Raw genomic sequence first — 10102 nt, 5'->3', positions numbered from 1 at the left:
GCAGGACACACTTTGCAGAGCGTTGGGCTTTTCAACTCTTCACTGACATCAACACAAAATGAAACAATTTTCTGTAAATAGTTTAATATTAAATAAAAAAGACTCCCATATAAAAAAGAAAGCTACAGTCCACAATTTAATTTTCGTCTTTTTAAACATAAGTATTGAAAGCAAGTGTAGAATGAGAAAATACTTAATTACAATTCCCAGAAAATTCACAATTCTTTTTTCTTTTTCTGTCGCTCTAACAATATAAAATCAAAATAAAACACATTAACTGTACATATGTACACATCTCAAAGTGTAGAAATTGCATAATCTGCTTTCTTTTCATTTTATTTAAATACAGTGAGTGCCAGGTCGAATAGGCCGGCAGTGTGAGTGAAAAGACTGAGCACAACCATCAGAAGGAGAGACAGAGAATGACTCTAGTCCACAATAACAAACAGTTACAAACCCACACAGGTCTTTGTCCACACACTTTCTCTACTCCTCAAACATGCCCGTATGGCAGGACCTATCTGAAATGACGTTAACTAACCATGACGCACACCAACATGGGTGTAAGTGTCCCTGTCACGCCCCCCTCTCCCAGCTTCCACCTTAGATAAGGGGAGCTTCATAGCTTTCACATTCTTCACAGTCCAACAGTGACCGCATACTGTTCTCCCAGAAGGGAGCTACTGTGAGATAGCTGTAAGAGTATATTATATAGTGACAGTCACTTAGACAACAGTGTGTGTGTGTGTGTGGGGGGGGGGGGATTAGTGAGGTTGAAACACAGGGGATCCCTGAACTCAGAACCACAGGGTGACCATGGTTACGAACACAATAGCAGTGTGTGTGTGTGTGTGTGTGTGTGAGAGAGAGAAGCGGCACAGCTGCAGGGTCTCTGGGTGCAGGACGACCGTGGTGGCACAGTGAGAGGGCTCAGCAACAGCAGGCGACTGACACACCTGAGACCAACAGCCTACAACGGATGGACCAGACACTAGAGGTGGGCTTGATTTAGTCTCTCAGGCCTGGGAACAGTCCCATAAATGCCAACTCTCCACAAGGTGAGAAATCAAGCATGGTCTCAAGTATTTCTAGTGTCCGAGGTTTGTATTCGACCCCAATTTGGTGTCAAACGCGCTCTTGAAGCACACAAATCACAAACACACGCACACACACGCACGTTGCCCACACACACACACACACACACACACACACACACACACACACACACACACACACACACACACACACACACACACACACACACACACACACACACACACCTCAACAGAAAGGACACATCAGTCTTTCAAGTAGATGCGCTTCCCCCACCCATCGTGAACACACTTCAGGACAGTACACATTTTCTCGTTGACTTAATTCATACACCATCTCATCCTCACAAGGCCAAGCATCTCGTGTTTTAGATTCTCCCGAGAGGTGAGCTAAGCAAAGCATCTGTGGGACTTCCTATGCATCCTCAGCTAGCTTTCTCCGGAGCTCAGAGGCTGACCTGACTGTAGTGACTTAGGTTTCTATTAGTGCAGTTGATAAGGAGTGTGGGAGGAGCCTCGATGGCAGGACGGGGAAAACGACAGGGGTGGGCGGGGGATCAAAGAGGACTTTAAACTCGATGACTGGTTGACTGGTGACAGCTGGGGGGCAACTTGGTCCAATCACTGCCTCTGAGATCTGGCGCCTCTCCTCCTCCGGCCCCTGACGGATCTCTCGGGCTTCAACAGCACCGCCTAGAATACAAAACATCCGTCAGCAGGTTTAACATAGAACAGCAAACTCACTGGAAAAATCGAGTCAGGTCAGCATAGAAAACCATAGTCTGGTTAGCAAATACAGCTAGATCTAGTTAGCAGAGCTTAGGCAAAGATACTTAGCATGGAATAGCATAGCCCAGGCTAGGCAGCATAGACCTCACTGAATAGCATTGATTAGGCCACTACATCTACTGAGAACAATGGGTTTGGAAGTTGGCCTACTGTTGGCTTGGCTTCCTCCAGGCCTGCAGGGTCCATGTCTCTGAAGTCTTCCAGAACGTTGTGTAGCCTGGGGGACGGACACACAGGAAACACACAGGTCATGATCAGCCCCCAGAGCAGAGTGTGGGGGGGGGGGCGTTGAAAGCAAGCTGCTACGACAGAAGGAAGGAAGCCAACTCACGTTTGTTTCCTCTTCCTGCCTCTCCTGGCGCCCCCTGCTGGAGCACTCTGGTCCTGACGGAGAGAAACACAGGTTAGCCATCATCGGATGGGGGGGGGGGGGGTGGTGTGAATCATTGAGACATCCGTCGAATTAACATGTAGTCATTTAGCAGACGCTCTTATCCAGAGGGACTCACAATAAGTACCGGGACATTCCCCCGAGGCGAGTAGGGTGAAGTGCCTTGCCCAAGGACACAACGTCATTTGGCACGGTCGGGAATCGAACTGGCAACCTTCAGATTACTAGACCGATTCCCTAACCGCTCAGCCTGCAGACTTACCCTCCCCTGCTGCGTGTGCTGCCGCCCGCCCATCTCCTCCTGGGGGCAGCCGTCTTTGGGGCTCAGGTAGCGCCCGGCCAGCGGCAGGTCCCCCTGCCTCTCGGGCCCTCCTCCCTCCCCGTAGACACACACCGCCTCCGTCTTGGCCTCCTCCAGGTAGCTGGGCGGCAGGGGGGGTCGGGGTGGGCGTGCTGGCTCCGGGGCGGCGAGGAGCAGCCGTCGTCGCTGGGCTTGGGCGTGCCCTGGGCGGGGGAGTGGGCGCCGGCCTCCATGGTCAGCCTGGAGAGGTCCGGATTGCGCAGGGAGCAGGCCCGCCGGGGACTCAGCGAGGCCGGGGCGCTGGCCGGGGGGAGGGCGGCGGAGGGGGTGGACGGGGGTAAGGCACAGAGGGCAGGCTCGGAGGTGGCGGGGGCCTGGGCCTCCTCCTGCTCCTTGGCGCTGACCTGGAGGAACGAGGTGTAGATGGTGTCCATGAAGGAGGCGTAGGGGTTTAGGACGCCGCCCCCGTGCGCCGGCCCCTCCCCTCGCTGGGGTGCAGGGGCAGGGACGTTGGTGGAGCAGGGCGCCGCCTCGGGGGCCAGCTGATGGGCGTGGACGCCCTCCTGCGGGGCGGGGCTGACTGTTTCCTGCATGGGGATTGGCTTCTCTGGCTCTGAGGGCGGTGCAATGTTGAGCTGGTGTAAAGAGAGACACTGTGATTGGTGAACAAGGCAGACATTTCAGCCAATTAACCAACCATGACTATGCCTCTGGAGGAGAATGGCAAACCACCACAAAATAAGGAACAGGCAGAGGAGCTGGGTAGCTACCTGGATGTTGTTGAGGAGGTTGATAGCTCCATCGGGGGTCTGGAGCAGAGGCATGCCCAGGGCAGAGGCCTGAACTGGGGGCAGGAGGAGAGGACCGGCCCCAAGACTCAGAAGGCTGTGGAGGCTGCTCAGAGCAGACAGGTCTCCTACAAACACCCACAATAACAGTTTTAAAAGCTCGCAGTCTGCAAAACGCTCAAACACCACTGCTGGTATGATGTGAAACAGTGAGACTGCCCGTGGGCTTGTTAGACTGTAGGTGGGGCTAACACTGAGTGTGTGTGTGTGTGTGTGTGTGTGTGTGTGTGACTGACCTAGGACGGTTGGGTTGAGCAAGGTGGGCAGCAGCTGCTGGAGGAGGGGGTTGTCCTTGGTCTGGAGCGAGAGGGGGATCAGGGTGTCCAGCCCCTCAGGGGTGGAGGGGCGACCCGAGAGGTGGGCGTGGCCGAGGGAGGTCACCTGGGGGGGGGGGGGAGACAGAAGGAACATCCAGCTGATAATCCTCTGCAACACGCTCCGTTCCAGAGACTTCTCTTTGACCCAGGGAAAACGAACACAGGTTACATGGATACTGGAATACTGCAAGCCCAGTTCCAAACCAACTCCTAGGACCTCGCCCTTCAGGAAGTGGACCAGGTGACCAGCAACAGGACCCACAGCCACAGAACATTTTTTGTTGACTTTATGCTCTGGTACAAACTCTCTCAACTGGTCTTTCCCGAGGGCAAGGTCGAGCCGGCTAGGAGCTGGTTTGAGCCTGCGCCCGGCTGGTGAGGGAGCCTACCTGAGGAGGGGTCTGCTGGGGAGTCTGGGTGGGTGGGAGCTGGGGGGCAGGAGATGGTGGGAGGTCAGCGGAGCCCAGGGCAGCTGTTAGCAGGGCAGGGCTGAGGGGCAGGAATGTGGCGGGGGGAGGAGGCAGGGTGGTGGGGAGGAGGAGGGAGTGCAGGGCCTGGAGTGGACCCTCCGCCGGCGGGGGGAGCAGCCCCTGGAGCACCTCCAGGAGCCCGGGGCCGGGGAGGGACGCCGGGTCCAGGAGATGAGAGCCCTTCTCCAGGGAGAGGCCCTCCAGCGTGTGCTGCTGGACAGGCTGCAGGTCCAAGCTGAGTTGGCCCAGTCCAGACAGAGGCAGCATGGCCTGCTGTTGTCCCAGCAGCAAGGAGGCCATGAGCAGAGCATGGAGCCCGGGTTTGTCCCCCAGCCCCAGATCGCTCTCCTGCCCGGGGGATGACGTGGAGGCCGGCGGGGGGGGCAGGGGGTTGAGCAGCGCCAGAAGGCTGAGGGGCAGTTCGCCCTGGGCTCCCACTAGGGAGGGCAGCAGAGGGAACAGAGAGCTGTGGTTGATCGGAGCCGTCAGCTGCTGCTGCTGCTGTTTGTGTTGCTGCTGCTCCTGGTGCTGTTGCTGGGTCTCGTGGGGCAGCAGGAGGTGCTGGTCCGGAGGTGGAGCAGGGTCTGCTCCATGGCCGGAGGCTCCACCTTGCTGCGCCCCCAGCCACAGGCCTCCCAGGTGCAGGGAGGCCAGGAGCGAGGGGTCTAGCAAGGATGGGAGTCCTCCTGTGGAAGACAGCAGCTGGAGGAGCTGCTCCTGGGACATGAACGGGAAGGCCTCCGCCAGGGGCAGGGGACCGGGAGAGTCCACGCCCAGGACAGAGAGGCAAGAGCTGGGGCCGGGAGTGCCATGGGGTCTGGTCTCTGTGGAGCCCTGATGGTCGCCACCCAGAGGCTCCTCTGACCCTGAGAGTGGAGGGAGAGAGAGAGAGAGATCAATCATTCTAGAACCTCAAGTCAACGTCCCACCATTTCTTTATGGGAGGTTAAGAAACGTCATCCTCACCTGCGGTGCCGTGGCTGACGGGAGCGTTCGTGGTTTGGTCCGGACCCCCCTCTCCCAGAGGTAGAGTGGAGGATGCCGCTAGCAAGGCCAAAACGGGGGTGCTGAGGTCCAGAGGCTTGGGAGACGGGGAGGGGGAGGGGCGAAGCGTCGTGCTGTTGCTGGAGGGGTGAGGTCCCTCCGGTGCGGTCATGTCTGCCGCCGCGCTGACCTGGGACAGGGCGTGGCAGGAGGAGTCCAGGGGGCTGAGGTGGTGGAGCTTGTCGGGGGACAGGCGGGAGGCTGAGGGGCTGCGGTGGTGGTAATGCTGGGAGTGCGGAGGTGCTGTGGAGGGGGAGAGTCTGTGCAGCGGGCTGGTCCTGGGGGGAGACCTCAAGGGAGACTGCGGCCCGCCTCCCCCAGCATGCCTGGCCCGCAGAGAGGGGGACAGGGGCTGGGCCGGGCTGGGGGCGCTGTTGGGCTGGCAGGGCGACTGGGTGGAACGCGACGGGGGTCTGACGGTTGATGGAGAGGAAGGGGACCGCCTGGGGCTCTGCCTGACACTGCTGCCCCCTCCGGCTGCCTGGCTCTGGGCCTGGGCATTCTGGACACTCAGCAGGTGGAGCAGGGCTGACAAAGGCTGGGTCGGAGGATCTGGTATCCCCGCCATGGCTGTAGTGAAGTCCAGGGCCTCAGGCTGCCTCTGGAGGCCCATGAAGGAGTTGAGGGGGGTGGGCAGCCTGGCTGGGAGCCTCGGGGGCTGGTGGAGGAGGTGGAGGCTCTCCATGGGTCTGCTGGCGGCAGAGTTGGACAGGACTGAGGTAGACGAGGGCTGAGAGTGCAAGGCCGAACAGGAGGAGGAGAGGTTGAGGGCGTCTCCGGCTCCGGAGAGAGGGGGCCTGGAGGGGCCGTTGGGGGGCGGCTGGCCGTCCCTCAGCATGCTGAGAACGGTGGGGGAGCGCCTCTGACGCTTCCTGTGGGAGGGGCGCTCGCCGGGGGAGGGGGGCATCAGGGTCTGGGAGGGGGGCAGGGTGGCGGCAGGGTGAGGAAGAGGAGGCCTGGTAGTGATGGAGGGGTGATGGCTGTTGTGTAAAGTGCTGTTTGTTACCTTCAACGCCTGCAGCTGCTGCTGCTGCTGCTGGGATTCCTTCGAGACCTCCAGAGAAGGGGCAGAGCCGCCTGGAGCCTGGGTCATCTGGCTGGCAAGCTGGGCCTTGGCCGCTGCCGAGAGCAGGCTGCTGGCAGGGAAGGAGGCAGGGTGGGGCTGTCTCTGGTGGTGGAGGAACGCTCCCATGGGCAGGCCCGAGGGGCCGGCAGCACCGAGGCCGAGGGCTGGCCCCGCCGGAGCGCCAGGGGCCTTCCCAGGTCGACTGCCTCTCTCCAGGACCAGGGAGAGGATGTGAGGGTTGCTTTGGTTGGTCAGAGGGCTCGAGTGGAGGATGTGATTATTAGTGCTCGCGTTGCCTGAGTTCTTCAACTGCTCTAGGATGTCCTCCAGCTTGTGCTTGGGATAGTGGAGGCCGGGAGACAGAGGAGAGGAGGTGGACTTCCTCCGCGGGGGGTAGCCGCCGCCGCCCCCTCCCCCGGCTCCTCCCTGCTCAGAGAGAGCAGCGGAGGCGGAGAGATGACGGGAGCGCTGGAGAGGAGAGGTGGACTTCAAGTTGACGGAGGAAGACGGGGAGGGCGAGAGGGGGGAGGTCATGACGACACACTGGGGGTGAAGGGACTGCCCTCCTCTGGCCGCCCCCTGATTCCCAGGGGAGGAGGGGGGAGGGGGGGAGAGAGGTCCCAGTCGAGGCGAGCCGGGTGTCTCTGACCTTTGACCTTGATTGAGGTTGAGAGGGGTGGGAGCCCTGGGTGACCTGTGAGGGGTACTGTAGCCCGGGAAAGAAGAGGAGGTGGAGGAGGGGGGGGGGAGGGAGACGGGATGGGGCAGTCTCCTTAGTGTATCGAGAGGATGATGAGAGTTAGTGCTAGAGTGGGAGAGAGGAGAGGAACCATTGTAAGAGTACATGAGTTGGGTGGAACTTATAGGGCCGGCACCCGGGGCGGGGTTCAGGTTGTTATTGGGCCTGGGGGACAACAGGGGGTGTTTGGAAGGGTAAGTGCCGTGGTCCTCTCCTTCTCTGTCCACCCTCATCCTCTTTGGGTCTCTGTTTTCCCCTACACCACTGGTGGCCTCTGCAGACAGGAGAAGATGACAGCATTAGCTACATATCTGGTGTGGATCGAAACTTCTAGAAATAACAATGCAATAAACAGTGAAGCATGCTGGTTGAAGCACCATTTAAACAGCTCGGCCCCTGAGTGCATCCAGTGCAGTGTGAATCCAGTGGGAGGCGGGCCTAGTTACCTTGGTAATGGGTGACGAAGGGCAGCTGGGAGGCCTGCATGCTGCGACACAGCGCTGCCATGGCAACCACTTTCCTTCGATGGTTACAGAGTTTTGTCATATCCTGCTCCGCCTTCCCCAGTGGCTGGCTGTGGGGCTGAACCCTGACATCGAGGCTGAAGTTGAACACCTGGAGATGGGAGGAGGAACACAAGACCGTCAGTCCGCCCGGCTGTCAGCTCAGACCAGGCAGTGTGCAGGATATTACCTAACACATACACAGAAATGCACTGAAGACACAACATGGCCTCAAATATCCCTTATACACACACAGCCAAATCACTTTGTGCTGTTCACAAATCATGGATAGGATATACTGTATGTGGAATATGCTGTGAGTGATGGTAGATAGTTATGCAGTGCTTATAACAATAACCCCATGCAAAGCAGCATGTCTCCCGCACCTTGTTGATGACCAGAGGACACTCCAGGCCACATTTGCAGGTGCCGTCTGTCAGCAGGTAGGCTCTCACCTCCTCCATGGAGGACAGCAGCGTACCACTGGGGCTGCAGGGAAACAGGCAGAGAAGGTTGGGGAGGGGGGAGGAAAACTGGTTCTTTTTTCCTTCCAACTCCAAGTAAAAAAAAATTTTTTTTTACCAGACTGTAACAGATTGCATTCAATTTCGACAGCGCGGTTTTTCACATGAAAGAGTACTAATGACATAATAATACCAATCCTGCATGCCAGTTAAACAAAAGCAAGTCCACCTTTGCCCAGATCCAGTCTCTGGACCCCCTCAAGCATCATAGGTGAATAGATTCTCATGTGTGTCCAGAGTAGGATTTCAGCGCTTTTTGGTTTGATGCTGCACTGTACAAATGTTCAAACTCCTCCATGTCACAGTACTCCCATGGTGTGATGAGGCAGCCGTCCCAGACCCTCCCTCCACTGGAGCCTGTGTCCAGGCTTCCTCCTCCAGAGGGGAGAGAGTCTGAGAGCAGACTTGAGAACCCTGAGCTATGCCTTATGCTTCGACGAAACCTCTACCTGACTTATTTCATGCCACTCCAACCCAGATGTTACACATGATGTTACTGACATATTTACTACACATAACGAGCCATCTTACCTGACATACACCACAATCCCCTCCTCCACTCTCCTTTGCCAGCCAATGGGGACATGTATAGCCAGAACGTGGAGCCCATCCTTGTCCCCATTGCCACTCTCACTGCCTCCCATCATTTTGAAGCTACTGCCTTCCAGCACCTGAGGAAAGACACAGGAGGAGGAACATTAATTGGTTGTCATGGTGCTTGCAATATCATGGTAGTTGGTTAACTGAAACAAGTGACAAGTATACACTTCACATAAAAACATCCTTGTCTTGTGCGTACCTGAAGGGAAATGACGTAGTTAACTAGCCACTGGTTACCAAAATGTTCTGACTAGCTGCATAGCATACCTTGTCATCTTTGAAAAGCCAAGACGTGTTCTGGCTAAGGAATCCACCGTTTGCAGGACATGATGTTGGATAGAAGCACGTAGACGGCCAAAATTCGCTGTGACGCCCAGCAAGGCCTGTCCCCAAAGCTGTCAGTCCACCTTGTCCCGAATCAAACGTCCACTTTTTGAACAGCAACCGGGAGCGATAATCGCTGAGAAAGAGAAGTAAACAGAGGGCACCGTTACACAACGAGATCACTGTGAATCCTTGTCCTAACTGCATAACGGAGACTGGGACTGCTACACTTACTACATACAAGGATGGGCCTAAAAGCTATTGCTATGCAATCTAGTAAGTTAGTAGCTAACAATTAGTTTATTTGATAACATACGTCAATGACGTGTGAAGTCCAAATGATTGATTTGGCAAGATAGCTGCCTAGACAGCACACATCACTGCGAGCATTTCATCAAAATAGAGTCAATAGTTGAGTCTGGTCCTGCGTAGCACTCAAGCTAGTACTAATAGTAGCTCGCTAGTAGCCAGCTAAGCTAACAGGCGTTTTGACAGCTGTCAGCATCACAAACACAACAAAAGCACAACGGCAGCCTGTTAAAACAAGCAGCTGACTTAAAAATATAATACATAGGAATGCATTTCTTGACGGGAAGCTTGGCTAGTCAACTTGTCTGTAGAGCTTATTGGCTAGCTATTCTGCTAGCTAGCTAACTAGCTAAACAGCCGTTCTTTGCAACACACTAGCAGCAAGCAGCTCTTGCGAAGTTTTGAAGTCTCCAGCCAGCTCGCGGGAGAATCCAGAGTTAGCTCGCAAGCTATTTCTAATTTGTTTTGGCTATTTACGTTATCTGATCTCACCAAATGGTTGATTAATCTTTAAGACAAAATCGGTGCGCCTTCAATCAACTCCCCGTATGTCTAGTATGTCTGCCCGTCCGGTTAAAAACAAAGGGCAATAATGCTTCATTTTACTGCGCCTAGGATCTCAGGGCTAAGCGCTAAGGGCTACTAGCTGACTAGCAAGCTTGCTACCATTGACATAAATTTACTTGATTCTGGAGTGTCCCAAGATGTCTCAAGGATGTCCGATCGAGAAGCAAATTATCCAACCAAATCAACAAATATGTTCCGTCAAACCGCTTTATACTTGGGCAGGATTCAGTTAGCCCGATGCACCATTTAATCCCTATT

The 10102-nt window shown here is 55.9% G+C and overlaps 1 protein-coding gene across 1 annotated transcript; it reads right to left on the bottom strand.

The window, feature by feature from the left end:
• Positions 1 to 67: 67 nt before the first annotated feature.
• mbd6 (methyl-CpG binding domain protein 6) lies at positions 68 to 9043 on the bottom strand. The gene is given in 13 exon segments (XM_084681071.1): positions 68 to 1745; positions 1992 to 2058; positions 2173 to 2225; positions 2495 to 2673; positions 2676 to 3168; positions 3304 to 3449; positions 3618 to 3762; positions 4088 to 5034; positions 5135 to 7291; positions 7464 to 7632; positions 7907 to 8009; positions 8576 to 8715; positions 8912 to 9043. Coding segments are annotated over 12 exon segments (4647 nt in total). The 5' UTR covers positions 8692 to 8715; positions 8912 to 9043; the 3' UTR covers positions 68 to 1673.
• Positions 9044 to 10102: the final 1059 nt, after the last annotated feature.

Source organism: Hypomesus nipponensis, chromosome 18 (genome assembly GCF_054491055.1).
Source record: "Hypomesus nipponensis isolate SF chromosome 18, ASM5449105v1, whole genome shotgun sequence".
NCBI lineage: Eukaryota > Metazoa > Chordata > Actinopteri > Osmeriformes > Osmeridae > Hypomesus > Hypomesus nipponensis.
Note: the sequence above shows the minus strand (reverse complement) of the source record. Positions and strands in the feature narration are given on the sequence as shown.